This window comes from Taudactylus pleione, unplaced genomic scaffold (assembly GCF_031769625.1).
Source record: "Taudactylus pleione unplaced genomic scaffold, aTauple2 ptg000386l, whole genome shotgun sequence".
Classification (NCBI taxonomy): domain Eukaryota; kingdom Metazoa; phylum Chordata; class Amphibia; order Anura; family Myobatrachidae; genus Taudactylus; species Taudactylus pleione.
This window is the reverse complement of record NW_028284787.1, coordinates 11,929,589-11,950,548: the sequence shown is the minus strand read 5'-3', so window position 1 is coordinate 11,950,548 and position 20,960 is coordinate 11,929,589. Positions and strand designations below refer to the sequence as shown.

Genomic DNA, 20,960 nt, shown 5'->3' with positions numbered 1-20,960 from the left:
GGATTGGGTCTCCCCATTGTGGGAACGAGCAAATCCGCTCGTATCTAGATATGAAGAGTCTGTGGCCGCTTTCAAAAGGATCTTCGATGAACCTGGGAGATCTGTCTCTGCTTCTTCTGATTTGCTTCGTGTCTGTCAGGGTACCCGGTCTGTCGGGCAATATGTAGTACAATTTAAAATCCTGGCGTCCGAGCTAAAATGGAATGAGCAAGCACTTAAGGCAGCCTTCCTACATGGCTTACCTGAGAGGATGAAGGATGAATTGCCATCTAGGGATTTACCTCCTGCATTCTCGGATATTATATCCCTCTGTATTAAAATTGACCTTCGCCATAGAGAGCGGTGGGGAGTAGGGGACAGGGAGATCGTCCTCGGGATCGCCCATCCTTAGGAGGTCATTCCTCTCCTTCCTTCTCTAGCAGTGAGGAGCTGATGCAAATTAACAGATCCCGGTTAAGTACCGCCGAAAGGAACCGGCATTTTCAAAATAAATTGTGCTTGTATTGTGCTGCCCCGGAGCACATATTAAGGAATTGTCCTGTATTGGCGGGAAACGCGAAACCCTAATTGATGTTGGGAGCATGCAATTGGATGTTATTTCTGACTCCTTCTTGCCCGTGTCGCTCTCCTACCAGTCCAGGACAAGGATGGTTTAAGCCCTTGTAGATTCTGGGGCTGCCGGCAGTTTTATTTCTAAGTCACTGGTTCAGACCCTAGGCATTCCGGTGGTTGCATTGCCAAACAGATTACTGCTCTCTGGTGTGGATGGCAAGACCTTGCTAGGGAGATCTATTTCCTCAAAAACCCAGCCAGTGTTCCTCCAGATTGGATGTCTGCACCAGGAGACAATTGAATTTTTTGTTCTTCCCGACTCAGCCTATGAACTAGTTTTAGGCCCCCCCTGGCTAAAAAAGCACAATTCTACGTTTGAGTGGTCCAGTATGCAAATTTTATCGTGGGGTCCAAGTTTCCACGGATGTCTCGTCCAAGTACTCCCTGTCCGCAATAACGCGGTGTCCTCCAGTGGTAATGTAAGCTTCCCCCCGTCTGACAAGCCCAAGTGTTCCTCTGTTCCCGGTCTACCAGCAGCTTATCAAGATTTTGCCGATGTATTCTGTGAACAGGCTGCGGATAAACTTCCACCTCATCGTTCCTGGGACTGTGGTATTGAGCTCCTGCCAGGGAAGAACCCTCCTCGGGGTGGAACCTACCCATTATCAGTTCCTGAAACAGCCACTATGGCGGCATATATAAAAGAAAATCTAGCTAAGGGGTTTATCCGGCCCTCCACTTCTCCAGCAGGGGCAGGGTTTTTCTTTGTTAGCAAGAAGGACGGCGGGCTTCGGCCTTGTATTGACTACCGTGGTCTCAACCAGATTACAGTAAATAATCGATAAACTTTTCCTTTGATTCCGGAGCTTTTTGACAAAGTTTGCGGGGCCATTTTGTTCATCAAACTTGATCTATGGGGTGCGTATAATTTAATACGTATTAAAGCTGGAGATGAGTGGAAGACCACTTTTAACACCAGAGACGGCCACTTCGAATATCTCGTAATGCCCTTCGGACTCTGCAACGCCCCAGCGATATTCAAGGGTTATGTGAACGAGATCTTCCGGGATGTCGTCTACAGCTTTGTTATAGTCTATTTGGATGATATTCTAATTTTTTCCAAAAATCTGCAAGAACATCGCCAGGATGTCCCCGAAGTCTTGTCACGCCTCCGGAAGCATCATCTTTATGGAAAAATATCCAAGTGCCTTTTCGAACAAACCTCGGTACCCTTCCTAGGGCATATAATTTCTGGAAAGTCCCTCTGGATGGATCCGGAGAAGTTAAAAGCCATTTCTGACTGGCCTTTACCCAAATCCTTGAAGGCTACTCAACGCTTATTGGGATTTTCAAATTATTACCGGTGGTTTATACCAAATTTCTCCACACTGGTGTCACCTATCACTAATCTCACAAAGGAGGGTGCCAATCCCATCCGCTGGCCAGATACTGCCATCCAAGCCTTCCAAAAATTAAAAGAAGCCTTCTCTACTGCACCTATCCTGTGCCAATCCCAATTGGACAAACCGTTCACAGTTGAGGTAGATGCCTCTTCAGTAGGGGTAGGGGCAGTGCTGTCTCAAATCTCAAGTGATGGAAAGTACCATCCCTGTGGGTATTTTTCTCGTAAGTTTTCCATTTCCGAAAAAAACTACGGAATTGGTGATCAGGAACTACTAGCAATGCGGTTAGCTTTAATGGGATGGCTACATTTGTTGGAAGGAGCCAACTTTCCAGTTACCGTGATCACGGATCATAAAAATTTAATCTACCTCCAAACGGCTCACTGCTTAAATGCTAGACAGGCCCGTTGGTCCTTGTTCTTTTCAAGATTTAATTTAAAACTTCAATTTCGTCCTGGCAGTCTAAAAAAAAAAGCTGACGCCCTCTCACGGTCTTTCTTGTCCAGCACTCAGGAAGAGGATCATCAACGTCCCCAACCAATTTTAGATCCTGTAGTTTTCGCCTCTACTCAAATTTTGACTCCTCCCCCAGGTAAAATTTTTGTGACCCCGGAACTATGGGGAAAATTACTAACTTGGGCTCATAGCTCTCTGTTTGCTGGCCATTCTGGTATCCTCAAGACTTACAAGTTCCTTCAGCGTTCCTATTGGTGGCCCACAATGAAAGGGGATATTCGAGAATTTATTCTTTCTTGTGTAAAATGCGCTCAGCATAAGACTCCCCAGAGGAAGGCAGCAGGTCTCCTGCGACCCCTATCCATTCCTAATACTCCTTGGACCCATATATACATGGATTTCATCTCTGAACTACCATGCTCCAAAGGATACAGGACCTCATTCAGAGTCGGTCGAAGCGGCCGCTCGGTCGTAAGGGAAAAAGGGCAGGATATGCAAATGATTCCCTCGCAAGTTGCATCCCTAAGTTCGGATCTGTAGCTGGCCGACCAAGGGGAGGAAGCGGCCGGAAGACAAAAAGTACGCCCCCTTCTCGTACGCATTACACTTCATCTCCGGGCATATAAGGATTAATCGAGACCATCGGGAACCATCGGAACTGGTCATAGAGCTTAAGGTTGACCATACCCTCTCTTAAGCTCTACGATCATGTCAGTGTAAAAACCTAAATACAAGTTGGAAGCTGCTCAATCACTTCAGTAATATCACTCAGGTGCATGTAAGGGAGGGGTTAGTCTATACAAGAAACAACAAAAAAAAGTATTCCCCCAGCACTCAGAATGAAATCAGCAATAAGATTTGAAAAACTACATGGTGGTAGATAATTCAGAGATCTCAGTTGCATATATTTGCAAAGATATGGCTAAGCCTCCGGGCCGCGTCACGGCGTCTCTGATACCGGAGGTCCCTATCACTTGGTCAGAATCTGGGGTGCAGAACCCCAAAAAAGCCGGCGATAGCCAGCCACCCCAGCGAAGCACACTAGTGAGAGACTAAAGTGTTAGTATAGGATTAAAGGAAAAACTATGTGTTAATAAGTGAAGGTGTAATTAAAAAGCTAAGAAATATATATATATATATATATATATATATATACACAAAATATATTGGGAAGTGTAGAAGTGCTAAATAAAGTGTTAATGTGTGCCTCACCAGAGCAGCCCAGCCACACCAACCCCAAGGGGCACGGCACCCCAAACTCATCCCCAAAACTGATAACTATATCCAATTTGGGTAATATATGCCCAATATAATGCCACATGATAATGGCACATACAAATATACCTGAATTGAGAGCTAGCTTACCTTGGAGTCACCCCGAAGTCCTCCTAATGGCACTACAAGAACCAGCACGCCCTTCTAACGCTGGTCCCATCTATGCCTCTCAATACAGAAATACAAGTTGGAAGCTGCTCAATCACTTCAGTAATATCACTCAGGTGCATGTAAGGGAGGGGTTAGTCTATACAAGAAACAACAAAAAAAAGTATTCCCCCAGCACTCAGAATGAAATCAGCAATAAGATTTGAAAAACTACATGGTGGTAGATAATTCAGAGATCTCAGTTGCATATATTTGCAAAGATATGGCTAAGCCTCCGGGCCGCGTCACGGCGTCTCTGATACCGGAGGTCCCTATCACTTGGTCAGAATCTGGGGTGCAGAACCCCAAAAAAGCCGGCGATAGCCAGCCACCCCAGCGAAGCACACTAGTGAGAGACTAAAGTGTTAGTATAGGATTAAAGGAAAAACTATGTGTTAATAAGTGAAGGTGTAATTAAAAAGCTAAGAAAAAAAAATATATATATATATACACAAAATATATTGGGAAGTGTAGAAGTGCTTCGACCGACTCTGAATGAGGTCCATAATAGGTGGTTAGCTTTTCTAAGATGGCACACTTTATTCCATTGCTCCTAGTTGGCAAGAGTTTTTGTTAATGAAATATTCAGGTTTCATGGACTTCCTAAAGAGATTATTTCCGACCGCGGAGTCCAATTTGTAGCTAAATTTTGGAGAGCCTTATGTAGCACTTGCGGAACCAAGTTAAAATTTTATTAGCCTATCATCCACAAACTAATGGGCAAACCGAAAGAGTTAACCAAGAGCTGGAGACTTTCATAAGACTCTTCGTTTCTTCCTCACAAGATAACTGGCTGGATCTATTACCTTGGGCAGAATTTTCACACAACTTCAAATATCACACTTCCTCCAAAGCCACTCCTTTTTTTTTACGGTGTTTGGGAGACATCCTCGAGTCCCAGATTTTCAAAATTTACCTACAGTAGAGGTCCCTGCAGTTTCTAAATTGGTGGAGTCTTTCGCAACCATTTTGAAGAGGGTTCATTCTTCTCTGAAGCAGTCATCTAAGAACTACAAAAAATTTGCGGATAGACGATGCGTCGCTGTTCCACTGCTGAGAGTTGGAGATAAAGTCTGGGTATCCTCCAGGAACATCTGATTGAAAGTACCCAGTATGAAGCTAGCCCCATGCTTCATTGGTCCTTACCGTGTTCGCAAGGTCATCAACCCAGTCGCGTATAAGTTGGAACTCCCTCCTCAACTAAGAATATCCAATACCTTTCATATTTCCTTGCTGCGTCCTCTAGTGCTGAATCATTTTCAAACTTCTGCTCCCAAGTTACCTCAAGTGCAAACTTCTCAAGGTACAGAGTTCGAGGTAGGGAGGATTTTGGACTCTCGGTTTACCAAATCTAACAACCTCCAATATCTCATTGACTGGAAAAGGTATGGTCCAGAAGAAAGAGCATGGATTAGAGCCACAGACGTTCACGCGCCTCATATGGTTCTAGCCTTCCATATTAGATTTCCTGGTAAACCTGGTGGGTGTCCGGTGTCCACCCTCAAAGGGGGGGGGTACTGTCAGAGTTCAGCCGGGGATCGGCCGTCCCTTACCATTCCACCGGCTTCCTCTGACTTCCCGGGCAGTCGGGCGGCTGGTGCGGCGACGTGGGAGGTGCTGAGCATTCTCCCTGATGCTGGTGTGTCAGGCGGCCTGGTGCACGGGGATTGGAGTCTCCATCATGGGCACCGCCATGACACTTCCTTCTCTGACTAGCCTTCCTTCCCTGACAGTCTAGCCGGTCAGCTGACGCTGTGGACCAATCAGTGGGCTTCCAGGGGTATACATCCGGCTCCTGTGTATCAGGTAAGTGCCTGAACAACCATTGTCACTGCTAGTGTTACTAGTGGTCTCTCGTTCCAGGTTCCCTTGCTTCCAGTGATCTATCCCTGTGTGCAGCTATATCGTCTACCTCACCAGTGCTTTACCACCTCAGCCTGTGTGCAGCTATAACGTCTACCTCACCAGTGCTTTACCACCTCAGCCTGTGTGCAGCTATATCGTCCATCTCACCAGTGCTTTACCACCTCAGCCTGCGTGCAGCTATATCGTCTACCTCACCAGTGCTTTACCACCTCAACCTATGTGCAGCTATATCGTCCATCTCACCAGTGCTTTACCACCTCAGCCTGTGTGCAGTATACTATCCATTTCACTAGTGCTTTATCATCACAGCCTGAGTGTAGTTATATGTACCCACCTCTCCAGTGTCATCATCTCTGGCTGGCTCCAGCACCACTACCCACCTCGTTATTGGACTCTGTGGTCCCTACCCACGTGCTACAGTATTGCACCGTGGTGCACTCCTTCTGACCGGCAACCCGGTAGAGTGTGTCCATAGTGCACACTTCCTTGTACCTCAAGTACAGTATCCCGAACTAGGGGTTCCACCCCTGTCCTTATGTACCTCTTACTGGCACCGACCATTTGGGCCACGAGTGTTCACCTCTCCTTTTCCCGCAGGCTTTTTTCACCTAGTCACCTAGTACTGTGACCTGCTTACGAGGTGCAGCTCAAGCCCATATCCCGATTGATGGGGTCACTGGCGAACACCATCTCGTGGGTTAGATTCCGCACCTTTGACTAGGTCTCGCCAACGACCAAGACCCGTGGATGCGGAGGTCATACATTCAGGCCCCTCACCTCCGTTTCCTCCCACAGCCCCAGGCCTCAGCTTTCAAAAACCCGCCTCCCAGCGTGACTCATCTTTATAAATATTGAATCTTTGTCAGTACCCTCCATCCCCTTGATGAAGTCTGAACCTAGACAACTTCACTCCTGACTTTATTTTGAAAGATATGCGCTATTGCTTTTTAATTATTGTATGTTTGCTACCTACCATTGGATACTGTTTTAATTTGTTTTGTACATTAAATATCTTCTTAATATAAAACCTACAAGTATCTATGCAAATGGTGTTAAATATTATTTTATAGACACCGTATATAAATATATGTAGCAAGATACAGGTTTCTAAAAAAGTACGCACAATTGTTTGAATTTTCTTGTTTTTATGTAATTTCTCTTATACTATCATGGGTCGATGAATGGTCTGAAGACAATGAACACTTAAGATAAGCGGCATATTATCTATCTATTGCATATTATTTACCTTATTTATCACTTTTAAGCACTTTGAAGGTGCTGATGATATATATACAGATGTGTGCTCATACATCTAGGCTCCTTGCGTGTTAAACAGCCCTTCTAGTCGCGCCATGTTTTGGCGTCACTCTGTAGCACTGAACGTCTATTTGTGCAACTTTTTAACTTCAAATACTTCTTACTCGCACAGCAATGCGAATAGGGAGCACAAGCAGCTTATGCTGATTAAAATGTTGTGCGGCATGCCTATATTCTGTGAGCGACTACGGCTGTATCTGCATGCGAAATGCTACATTACAGGGTCAGCGGCTGTAACACTGTAATGTAGCATTTTGCATGCAGATACAGCCGCAGTCGCACATAGAATGTAGGCATGCCACATATCATTTTAACACAGAATATAGGCATGTCGCACATCATTTTAATCAGCAGAAGCATCGCAAATGTGTGATTAAGATGCATTTGAAGGTTAAAAGTTGCACAAAAAGACGCTCGGCTCTACTGAGTCGCACGGAGCTCTTGTGTTATGTGTAGCGCATCTTGTAGTGCACAAAGGATAGATGTATGTTGACACATCTGTATCACACCTGGTTCGGCACTCCTGAATGCCTTTGCCAAACTTAGAACAGTCCCATGTGTACTACCTCCTTGCAGAGGTAAGTTATCCACGGCACGGCACTTCAGGATTTGTAGCAAAAAGATATGTTTATTTTCAACTTATCTATTTGCTACAAATCCTGAAATGCCATGCCATTTATAACTTACTTCTGCATAGAGGTAGTACACATGAGACTATTTATATATAATATAAATTCCTCAATTAATGAACCTAAATTCAATAAATTCAAAGGAGTTACTTCCTCTGCTTTGTCCACCACTCAGCAGAATAAATGTCAGTGTATTTAACCCTGTGTAATTGTACAGGTACCATTATTATTATTATTATTATTATTATTATTATTACTAGCGACCCACCCCGGCTTCACACGGGAGCAATTTCATTTCACCACAACCCCCTGCATCTCATAACAACCTAAGCTATGTCACCCCAGCCCCTTGCATCTCACCATAACCCCCTGCTTCTCCTGCCCCCTGAATCTCAGCATTGCTACCACAACCCCCATTGCTGCTGTTTTGCAGCTGGCTAGGGCCCCACCACTGGGGTGTGCTGGGAAGGGCAGGAGGGTCATATATGAGATATTTGTATTGCAGGTACCATAAGCATTATCAGCAGTATGCCCCCCGGGGTTGGGGCACTGGTACATAATTCCACAGCCTCCATGCGCACCCCCCCAAGTGCTAAATATGCCAATATCCTCTTTGTACAATGTGCCCTGTAATTCCTCAGTTTCCTGTTTAGCTTCCTCGCCATGGTGCCCTTGTTCGAGTACAGTGCTGACTTCCATGAAAGGTGCCTGCTGTTCACTGAGGGCATGTGGCTGAGCTTGAACATCACGCTGGAGAGGGAGCACTTTACTTTGGAGGAGTGGTGGATGGAGTCTGCCTGCAGGTTCAGAGTAGAAATGGACTTCGGAATCCGATGGTTACTAACAATCAATGATTTTGGTCCGATGGTAGAGTTTTTACCATTTGATGGTGGTGGTCCGATATTTGCCATCATCATATGGAAATCATTTGATGGTGTTTCGATGGTTGTTTTTTTTTTACATTCCTGATACCTAAGTCCCAAACTCCCTCCCCTGTCTAGGCTGCTGCTTATCAAAAGGGCACATTGCTATCTCTGATTGCCTTTCACTGTCAATCAGAGTGCAGCGCCCGGCCCTGCAACAGCCTCAACACAAAATAGTGAAAACCCTATCAAAATTCGTCCAGTGGTTCAAGAGCTTAGCCCAAATGAACAGACAGGCCCCTATACCGGGGACTTTAATTTATATATATAGTGCCTTGCAAAAGTATTCAATCCCCTTGGCTTTTTACCTTTTTTTGTTACATTACAATCTGTAATTTATATTTTTTTTATCTGAATTTTATGTGATGGATCTGCACAAAATAGTCTAATTTGGTGAAGTGAAATGAGAAAAAATATATAAAAAAGAATCTTTATTAATAAAATTCTGAAAATTGGCATGTGCTTATGTAATCACATACTTTGCTGTGAAGCCCTCAAAAGTTCTGGTGCAACCAATTACCTTCAAAGGTCACATAATTAGTGAAATGAAGTCCACCTGTGTGAAATCTAAGTGTCACATGATCTGTCAGTATAAACACACCTTTTCTGAAAGTCCCCAGAGGCTGCAACACCACTAAGCAAGAGGTATCACACCATGAAGACCAAGGAGCTCTCCAAACAAGTCAGGGACAAAGTTGTTGAGAAGTACAATTCTGGGTTGGGTTATAAAAAAATATCCAAGTCTTTGATGATCCCATGGAGCACCATCAAATCCATCATCATCAAATGGAAAGAACATGGTAGCACAACAAATCTGCCAAGAGAGGGCCACCCACCAAAACTCACAGACCGGGCAAGGAGGGTATTAATCAGAGAGGCAGCACAGACTCCAAAGGTAACCCTGAAGGAGCTGCAGAGTTCTACAGAAGTGACTGGTGCATCTGTGCATGTGACCACAAAAAGCCATACACTCCATAGAGCTGGGCTTTATGGAAGAGTGGCCAGAAAAAAAGCCAAAAAAATAAGAAGACACAATTTGAGTTTGCCAAAAGGCAAGTGAGCGACTCCCCAAATGTATGGAGGAAGGTGCTCTGGTCAGATGAGACTAAAATTTTACTTTTCAGCCACCAGGGAAAACGCTATGTCTGGCGCAAACTCCAAGAACACCATCCCCACAGTGAAAGATGGTGGTGGCAGCATCATGCTGTGGGGATGTTTTTCAGCAGCAGGGACTGGGGAACTGATTCGAGTTCAGGGAAAGATGGATGGTGCTAAATACAGGGATATTCTTGAGCAAAACCTGTTTCAGTCTGTCTGTGATTTGAGACTGGAACGGAGGTTCACCTTTCAGCAGGACAATTACCCGAAGCATACTGCTAAAGCAACACTCGAGTGGTTTAAGTGGAAACATTTAAATGTGTTGGAATGGCCTAGTCAAAGCCCAGATCTCAATCCAATTGAGAATATGTGGTCAGACTTGAAGATTGCTGTTCACAACCAGAAACCATCCAACATGAAGGAGCTGGAGCAGTTTTGCCTTGAGGAATGGCCAAAAATCCCAGGGGCAAGATGTGGCAAGCTCATAGAGATTTATCCAAAGCGACCTGCAGCTGTAATTGCTGCAAAAAGGTGGCTCGACAAAGTACTGACTTTAGGGGGGGGGTGAATAGTTATACACGCTAAAGTTTTCTGTTATCCTAAATGTTGGATTCACAATATAAAAAAAACACTTCACAGTTGTAGGCATGTTCTGTGAATGAAATGATGTACACCTTCAAACAATTAATTTTAATTTAAGGTTGTGAGGCAACAAAACATGAAAAATGCAAAGGGGGTGAATACTTTTGCAAGGGACTGTATATAGAGATTATTATTATTAAGAGGGCTGATCGAGAAATAATGAGACTGACCATGGGTAGACATGGCAATGCTATGCTGGTTATTGTGAAAGCACATACATCAATGTGTCTGAACCTGCTGTTGGAGTACCGTAGTCTTCTTTGTTTGGTCACAACGAGTGGAAGATCTTCGTATGTCTGTGAGATTATGTCAGATATGTGTGTTTAAATATTGTGGTAAACTTGGAAAAATCAGAAATGAAACTCATGAAATGTTATGGAAAGCATACGGTGGAGAAATAATTAGCCATGCTGTAGTATTTCGGTCGTGGAAACACCTCAAAGAGTAAAATGCGAGTGACTGATGAAGCACATTCTGGGAGACCATCCACTGTGGTTACAGATGTCAACATTTCCAAAGCTGCGGAGATGTTCCAAAATGACAGACGGTTAACTTTACACAAACTTTTGGCTTCACTTGGTATGGGTTCAGCAGATTGTGACAAAGGAACTGAAAATTCATCGTGTGTGTGCCAAGTGGGTACCCAGAAATCTCACAGAAGAGTAGATACGATACGAAGACGAGTTGAGATGTGCAAGAACACCGTTCGAATGTCTGAGAGGATAATTGATTTCCTGACATCGATTGTGACATGTGATGAATTCGTGGATTCGTCATTATGATCCGGAATCCAAACAACAGTCCTGTGTAAGGAAACACACAAATTTGCCTCCGACCCAAAAATTCTGTGTGATTCCTTCGGTGTGTAAGTCATGCTTCTGCTGTTCTTTGATGATACACTGGGTTCCCCATGGACAGACAATTGATGGTGACTACTATGCAACCATCCTGAAAACCCAATTGCATGGAGCCATGAGGAAGAAAAGACCACATTTGCTGAAGAAACAGTGGTTTTTGCTCCAAGACAATGCCCAATCATATGTTGCTGCTATTGCATTGGCAGCAATGTATGACATGAATGGGACAGCACTGGGACACCCTCCATAGAGCCTGGACTTGGTGCCCATTAATATTTGGGCATTCCCAACCCTGAAAAAACAACTGCACGGAAAAAAGTTCTCAACAAATGATGAAGTGAAAAATGCCACAGCTGCAACACTAAAAGTGATGTCACAAAACAGTCTACTGCATGTATTTGAATCATTGTTGAAAAGCTTCAAAAAATGTATTGAATGTCATGATGATGATGATGATGATGATGATGATGATCAAAAAAAAATGTTCAGATCCTGTGGAGTCATATTGATTTTGAATATAAAAATCAGTCTCATTACTTTTCAATCAGCCCTCATATATATTTTTAAGATGCCTCAATGCACTGTACTAGCAATATACATAGAACTTTCAATACAGTGTAAATACACAATTCTATGACCAACAACAGACAAGGTAGGATTAAGACACAGGGCAACAGTAGGGCAACTTTCTTTTTTATAAGGCAAGTTGTGGTAAGTCGCAGGGAGAGAGGAATTTCCATGCTTCAGTGATGGTTTTATATACCACTGTTCAGACCCCACTGCTAAATTCTCAGACATGCCATCACTATGTGACCGCAGCACACCACTTTCTGCAGTGCCACAGTGAAGGCACTTACTGCTGTTTACCGATTTAGAGACATGTTGTACAAGCTCCTAGTGGCACAGCAGTGCCAACATTGCTGCAAGTTTGCGGCATAAAACCCAGAGTCAGTTTGTAATCCAGAGACACCTCTTTCTTGGCTGAGACTTGTAGTTCAGTGATAGTTTTATCAGTGATGGTTTTATATACCACTGTTCAGACCCCACTACTAAATTCTCAGACATGCCATCACTATGTGACCGCTGCACACCAGTTTATGCAATGCTGCAGTTAAAGGCACTTACTGCTGTGTACCGATTAGCGACATGTTGTACAAGTTCCTAGTGGCACAGCAGTGCCGACATTGCTGCAAGTGTGCAGCATAAAACGCACAGTCAGTTTGTAATCCAGAGACACCTCTTTCTTGGCTGAGATTTGTAGCTCAGTGATGGTTTTATACACCGCTGCTCAGACACTACTACTAATTTCTAAGGCATGCCACCACTGTGTATAGGGCTTACTGTTCTATTGTATTCTGTAGTGCCATACTGTATCCATCCACTGCTTGATTATTGTATTACATTGTGTTCTGTAGTGCCATACTGTATCCATCCACTGGAGTATTATTCACCACTTATTCACATTTATTCAGTGGAGCACTGGCCACCCAGCAGTGAAGCTGTGTATTGCATGCCATGGATATTGTCAAGACTCACTGCACCTTACCATGCCATACTGTGCTATTCTCATGCTGTGACTTAGAATCCTGTATGACGCTATGTGCAAAGATGTAGCAGGACACATCTGTAGTTAAGAAAATGCTGCAGTACAGCTTATGGTCACCAAGTAGGCACTATATAAAGAGACCTTCCATTCAAACTGTATCTTATTGTACAATATAATTTATTTATTATTTTGGGCAGAAATTTTTTTATATATAATAATTGTGTTACATTATATTCATGTATACAACTGAATGTATTAGGTAATAGAATAAGAGTAAATGAAAATAAAAATTCAGTGGTTTTTCCTTTTCTCTGGTGCAAGATCTGTGATGAGGATGATCATGATTACCCGCAGAAATCTTGCAATAGCTTTAAAAAAATAAATAAAGTGATGGTACAGTAGCTGTCAAATTGAAGGTTAACAGCATGGAGTCCCACAGAAAAAGAAATTGCCACTACTAGGACTAGTAGTTTAAAATAGAAAATATAATTTTTCTCAGTGAAGTACGGGTTTTGCATGCTAGCACTTGTAGTACTACTTGAGGAACAACAATTGCTAGAATGCACTTGTATCCAGGACAAGCTAGGACCTGTAGTTCTCCAAAGAGCATTGATGTAAAAAAAGACTGGACTATTAAAAAATAAATAAATAAAACAACCCAGAACGGTATACAATCGGGAAGCCAGCTGCTTTAATACTGACAGCCGGCTTCCCGACTGTTATATCCCGGCGAGGGTGAAATGCCGGGCTTCTAGATGTAGACACCTGATATTTTCCCGACACCGGGTGCCACGAGCGGACAGCCGCAGGGGGGGCGGATTAGGTTTAGGACACCCGGGGGGGACTTAGGGTTAGGCACCCCCCTGGGAGGGTTAGGGTTAGGCTAGGGGGAGGGAGGGTTAGGGTTAGGCAACCCCGGGGGGGACTTAGGGTTAGGCACTTAGAGGGGGTCTTAGGGGGAGGTTAGGGTTAGGCACCCCAAAGAGGGTTAGGGGGTTAGGTTAGTAAGTACTTACCTATTGACGATCAGGATTTCCAGCGCTGTAGGGCTTCCATTGCTGGGAACTCTGCTTTTGTCGGCCATGCGGCCGGCGGTATTTCATACCGATTCCCCCAGAACACATCCCTCTTTCTCCAATGTATTGCTCATTTAAGGGACTTGGGATATCCTCTTTATTCAATCTGGGCATTCATGTTTCTAGCTTTGGAGAATAAAATCAAAACAGATTAAATAAAACCAATTGCTCTTTATTTAGCCCCACCGTAGATGATTTAGAAGTAGCAATGCAGTACTTTTTAGACAGTGGGATTTTCCCACAGTCTGAGTCAGACAGAGGGGAACCCCCATTGTAGTTCTCTGAAGAGTTACGCTGATATCATAAGATATACACTGCAGTGTAAATCATGGAAACTAAACATTTTGTTACCAATGCTCAGTCACAGACATTTTAATATACATATGATAATGCACAGTACACATTTGACATATTTTTTTAGGTACAGATGTGTCCTCATACATCTAGCCTCCTTGCACGTTAAACAGCCCTTCTAGTCATGCCATGCAATGGCGTGGCTCAGTATCACTCAGCGTCTTTTCGCAGTATCACACAGAATATAGACATGCTGCATATCATTGTAGTCAGTAGAAGATGCTTATGTGTCCTATTCACAGCATTGTGCGAATAAGACACATTTGATGGTAAAAAGTCACACAAAAAGACGCTCAGCGGTAATGAGTCACACAGCGCTCACATGTTATGTTTAACATGACTTGTAGCGCATGGAGTATAAATTGATGTGGCCACATCTGTAATTTAAGCTTATTGTACGTTTTTGGCATAAATAGCATTCATCTCAGAATAGACTACCTACAGTAATCTCCTAAAATATTTCAGCTATGGCACTGACAGGGTTAATTGATTGCTATTGTATGTAAGCAAAACTTAATTAACAAATAGAGGCATCGTCAGCTACTGTATATTGTTTTTTTACTATTTCAGTTATTCCCTTTCAATTTAGTTTTTACTCTTCACAGCTGCAACTACTACAATGATTTGTCATAACCTAGTTTTATAGACCTAGGTAGACAAAAAAGCGGTAACTGAAATCCATTACATTATCAAATAAAATAATTTGATTCATTTCTTTGCTACTTTCTTCAGAGGCGAACATGGTAACTAAAATTTATTTTTGAGGTTCTGATTGGTACTGTATATCAAAGATTACATTTTTATGCAATGAACACTAATGTTTGTATTCTGATTTATCAGTGTAGATTGTGTATTAATGGTAGTTGCCTTATTTTTATTTATTTAATGTTGTATAATATGTTTTATAAATATGGTTGATTTTCTCCAATTGTGTATAAATACAGGATTTCAAATGTTTTTTATTTTTATTTTTAGGAACGTCTTTTAATGAGCCTTTTACCTAGAAATGTTGCCATGGAAATGAAGGAAGATTTTCTGAAGCCACCTGAGAGAATTTTCCATAAGATTTACATTCAAAGACATGACAACGTTAGGTAAGATTGACATTTAAGCGGCGTAAAATATTGTAAAGTGGAAATTCTGAGTACAAATATAGTGACATGTAGTGACATACATATTCAAACATCTGACAAAAGTGACACTGTGAATAATAAAGAGTATATATATATATCTATATATATATATCTATATATATATTATATATACAGTGTGAATATATGTATATACATATATATATATATATATATATATAGAGAGAGAGAGAGAGTATTCTGAGAGAGTATGTGTATTCATTCAGGGTGCTTGGTCATATACCAAGGGAAACCAGAACACAACTGGTGAACCAGCACTTCAAATTTATAAGCAAAAAAGTTTTTATGCCTTCATTTCATAAAGATATGTTGTTAACAGATAGATTGGCATTATATCAGTTCACATAAAGTGTGATAGTGCTAAATAGTGCATATCGGCAAAAGAGAAAACTACTTATCAGTGGCCAGCAGTGTGAACCGACATAGCAGCATAACAGTGTGAAAGTATAAGGCCCGACAGCTGTTTCGGTGCCCTCGGGCACCTTCCTCCTGTGGCATAACCAGAACACTGAGCTCACATCATGCTTATACTATTGTTAACGAGCCTCACCTGGACAATCAAACAATCACAAACACCTGTGTAACTCACGTCAACTCCAATTAGATCTATTTTCATTTTCATTCCATGTTACGTGAGCGGTCAAACAGGGCTTGCGTGTCAATAGCCGGAAGTGATGTTCTGGCTATATGATATGTACCAGTGGTTGTATGGTAGGGAACAGATACGCACATGGAATACTGGCTCTGGCTATAGGAAACAACGGATTAATAGCTCATATACTAATTTGGAGTCATGTACATCTTTAAGTGACTCTGACAATACTCATTCCAAAATAACTGTTTTAAAAGGGAATGTATTTATACAAAACAAACAGAGGCCCGAAAATTCAAACCCAGCAGAAGGGGAAGGGTCAAGTGTAAGTCTAAACAAAGAAAGATCCGGCAGAGGCAGGAACAGAACCAAAAAGAAATAGTTATATTTAATTTATCGAAATATGTTCCTACTAAATGTGAATTGGTAGTGCTCTCTAAAGGCCTTTCTTTTGTTAAAACCTTTAAACAGAAACCTTTTGATTTTGAGATAGATCTTTTTAAGTTCCAACGACATTTAAAACTAAAACTTTTTTTGGAAAGAAAGGACCACAAACAGAATCTAAGAAAACATTTAGACCAAAAAGCACATTTGACCCGATAGTACAAAGCCCGTTCATTGATACTTTCATTAAATTAGTGAAAAGAGATGTAATACCTGCGATTTTGTGGACAAATAATGTCATACAATAATCTTACTATTGAAGAAATTGCAGCAATAAACTCTTTACAAAATAATAAAGAAATAATAATTAGGCCAGCCGAAAAAGGTGGTGGCATAGCTATATTAAACAGATTGTATTATATCAATGAAGTTCTGAGGCAACTATAGGAACAGACTTGCTATCAGAAACTTCCTAATGATCCCACTTGGAAGTATAAAACAGAGATTGATAATATCATTAACTGGGGTTTATCTAATTTCTTGCTTGATGAAAGCACTTCCAAATTCCTAATTCAAGAACATACGGTTATTCCCCTGCTATATATCTTATCCAAGATACACCAGTCCTTAGTTAATCAACCGGGCAGGTCGATAATTTCTTCTCAAGATTCTCTATGCCAACCTCTTTCCTAGTACGTTGATTTTCTACTGCAGCCACTGGTACAGAATGCTGAATATTATATACAAAACACCACACATTTTTTAAATAAATTGAAGCAATACATACTACCATCAAATGATGTGCTACTTGCTACGATGGATATCGTAAATCTATACACAAATATTCCACATGAAGATGGCATGCAGGCCATCAGAGATATGATCGCCACCAGTTCACACTATGAAGGCCCACCGGTTGATTTTGTTATTTTACTTATTGATATAATTCATTATTATAATTATTTCTTATTTGATAATACATTCTACCAACATTGCCGTGGGACCGCGATGGGTTCTAATATGGACCCAGCATACACAAATTTATTTATGCACATTTATGAAAAAAAAGTACTTCATGTCCCAGCGTTTGCCAAATATATTCGATTTTATGTGCGGTACATAGATGATATTTTAATGGTGTGGACTGGTGGTGAACAAAATCTCCTTAAATTTGTGGATGAATTGAATATGATTGAGAGTTCTATTAGATTTACCACAAGTTTCAGCTCACATATTATCAGCTATCTAGATGTAAATATAGATGTATCAACTGGTGTATTTGAGACTACTGTCTATTCGAAGAAAATTGACAAGAATACATTTTTGTTAGCGGTTAGCTTTCATCCTTCACCTCTTAAAAGAGGTTTACCTTATTCACAACTTCTCCATGTGGTCCGCATAACTTCTAATAGAAATCAATTATCAGATGCTCTAAATCAGATGGGCAAGAAATTTACCAACCGGGGCTATGATCCAAATGAAACTTTACTTGGCAGCAGCAAAAGAGCTGACAATGAGAATAAAAAATGGTTTGTTTTTAATACTATTTTTTCAATCAGTTCACCAATAATTAAAAGTGCAGTGCTCCGACATTGGCCTATAGTACAAACGGACCCTTTTTTATCTGAATGCTGTAAAAATCCACCACTCTTCAGCAATAGAAGAAACAATAATATAGAAGATATATTTGCTCAGTCCGATATCAACACTAAGAGACCTAGAACTTGGCTATCCTTAAAGAAAGGTGTAGTCCGTTGTTCAGAATGTATTAACTACAGATTTCTACTTACAGGTGACCATTTTGAAGACCCTAAATCTAAAAAAACTATTTAAAATAAACCATCATCTTAATTGTGATAGTAAATTCATAATATACATAATCAAATGCCCAAATGTTCCACACCTATATGTGGGTAAAACAGTCAGAATGCTGAAAGAATGCATTGCATTACATAGGTCCTCTATACGTAATGCGTTTCAAATTATTGATGGAAATACTCCTTCGGTTGCTAGATATTTTGTTGAAAGTAATCATAATCCTCTGGTTTTCAAAGGTATACCTATTGACCACATACCTCCATTATTGAGAGACGGAGACTGAAATAAATGACTATTACAGTGTGAAAGCCGCTGGATATATAATTTACACACTTTATCACCTTTGGGCTTGAATGAAGAACTGAACTTTAATTGTTTTCTCTAACAAAGCTATTCCTTATCCTGATTTTTCCTTTTACTTTATCTTTCCCAATATATGTTGTTTGTTTTTATATACCATGTAATGTTGCTGAACCTGGAGTCACAAATTACACACACCTGAAACTCTTCTATGTTTTTAAGAAGTGTTCTTTAAAAAGATTTCTCTTGCTGTGATCATATAGCCGGAACATCACTTCCGGCTATTGACACGGAAGCCCCGTTGGACCGCTCGCGTCACTTCTGGGTCCCCGTCGGACGCGACGGACTGAACGGCCATGGAATGAAAATAGATCTAATTGGAGTTGAGGTGAGTTACACATGTGTGACTGATATAATGTCAATCTATCTATGAACAACATGTCTTTTTGAAATGAAGTCATAAAAACTTTTTTGCTTATAAATTTGGTGTGCTGCTTCACCAGTTGTGTTCTGGTTCCCCTTGGCTATATATAGATGAGATGAGAAGAGATGAGAAGAGAGAGAGAAGAGAAAAGAGAGAAGAGAGAGAGTGAGAGAGAGAGACTCATCGCTCCATCAGGAAAAAATATACGAGCAAAGTTTCAGCGCTATTTATTTCAGCGCTTTTGTCAGGTGCAAACAGTTCCATACACATACAAAAATATAAAGAATACACTCACCATTACATACCTCGTGGGGTCCGACCTCCTGTGCATCACCGCCGCCGCAGCATCAATAAATTGAATCACAATTGTTAATACAATAAAACTGAATAGGTGTTTGATACTGCAAGATTTAAAGATGAAAAGATTTCTTTAGTTTGTTTCATTTATATCAATCACTACAGGGACTGAGTATATTAAACTACTAGATATTATAATGCATATATATATATATATATATATATATCTATATCCAAAGACAGTCCTGTACGTAACAAGAACAGAGGGCACTCACCAAAAGCCAGTAATTTATTTTCTTTTATTCATTATCTCACATGGGTGAATAGCTTTAATCAAAGTTTCGATCCTGGAGGACCTTTGTCAAGATAATCATCACCTGTATTTAGTAGCGTTAGTATCACCAACACACGTGTATCACCCGTGACATCATAACATGTATAAACACACAGGCCCCAATTTATACCATACCTATTAACAGAGCGCGTCTAATCGCCATGTGCAGCACATCAAGGAAGTGACAAACACTTCCTATCACATGGCACCGACATCACGCTACGTCACAATACGTTGCTATGCAACCAAAGAATGCTAATCTCAGAAGCACTATGAACATGTGACAATAATATGCCGAGTCCTGGTGCATTGCTAAGCACCAGGGAAGCCACTGATCTATCGCATAAGGCTAATGTTAAGTCAGCGTGACTTGTCTATTAAGGTAGCTGGCAAAATAAGTGAGCTTTAAATATAGCACCACTAATAAACATACCAACGTAATGTACACTATGGTATATACCCAGTATTACTGCGCGTTGCTATGCAACCCACGGATACCAATGACAGGCGTGCATCGAACACCTATCTAATCGATCTGCACGTCCAGTGCACTATGTATATGTACACATCTAACACATAAAGTTCATATATAAATACTGACGCCGCCAATTGACATGGCAACGACTAAATAAACAAACATCAAATATTGAACATAGGGCCTGATTCAGAGCCGCTCGTAAGCGGCAGTATGCTCGTTCCGAGCGATGTTCGCACTTCTGCGCATGCGTACGGTTTAGAATACGCATGCGCGAACCAGTCAGTGCGGCCGAAAATCATTTGTTCGCTATATAGCGAATGCCTGCTACTTTGAGTGACAGGATGAGGCGTATGTGGGTGGTAACAGGGGAAGGTGCTTGAAAACGGGGAGTGGAATTAAGAACACAGGCGTGCTTAAAGGTCAAAACTGGCGTTTTATGGGTGTGCATAATTAAAACAGCAGCGTCATTGACCACGTCACCTGGTTGTAATTTTAGTTAAAACTGCTCACAATATAGTGGTAGGAAAAACCAACCACAAGAATAGCGAGCAGTTCATACGCTGATCGATGTACTCGATTAATCTAATAAATAGCGGACATGACGTATGATGCGAGCGGCCAGGGGGCATATTTTTCAAATAAACATCCGCAAGTTTTGTTCGTTCGTTCAGACATGGAGGCGTCAACAGACCGCAAAGAGTGAACGGTTCATTTGAATAGCCACCCCCTTTTTCTGAACGAGCGAGCGCTAATTGCGTCCGGCTCTGAATCAGGCCCATAGCGCCACTGATCTGTATATTGTGGTAGTTTGCACAATATTATACCTTATGTCTTCTGAACTCCAACTATATTGATCACAAACACTGGCAATTAGTCTACACCTCAGGGTAATTTGACTGGGTACCACCCCTTACAAGGACTCTAACCCCGTGTGGCTGCCAGACGGAGGCGTTTCATGGGAACGCCTCCGTCTGGGTCCGGCCCCACTGACATCACTAGTGATGTCAGTGGGAGTGATTTTGGCTCTGATAGAGCCAAAAT

General features: G+C 41.6%; 1 protein-coding gene across 2 annotated transcripts in view; it reads left to right on the top strand.

The window, feature by feature from the left end:
* The window catches only part of ADCY1 (adenylate cyclase 1), a 480,535-nt gene that overhangs the window by 155,343 nt on the left and 304,232 nt on the right, over positions 1–20,960 (top strand). For both annotated transcript variants that reach the window (XM_088445657.1, XM_088445656.1), the window contains exon 3: positions 15,117–15,235. In XM_088445657.1, the coding sequence (XP_088301783.1) occupies positions 15,117–15,235 (119 nt within the window). The remainder of the gene's footprint in view (positions 1–15,116; positions 15,236–20,960) is intronic.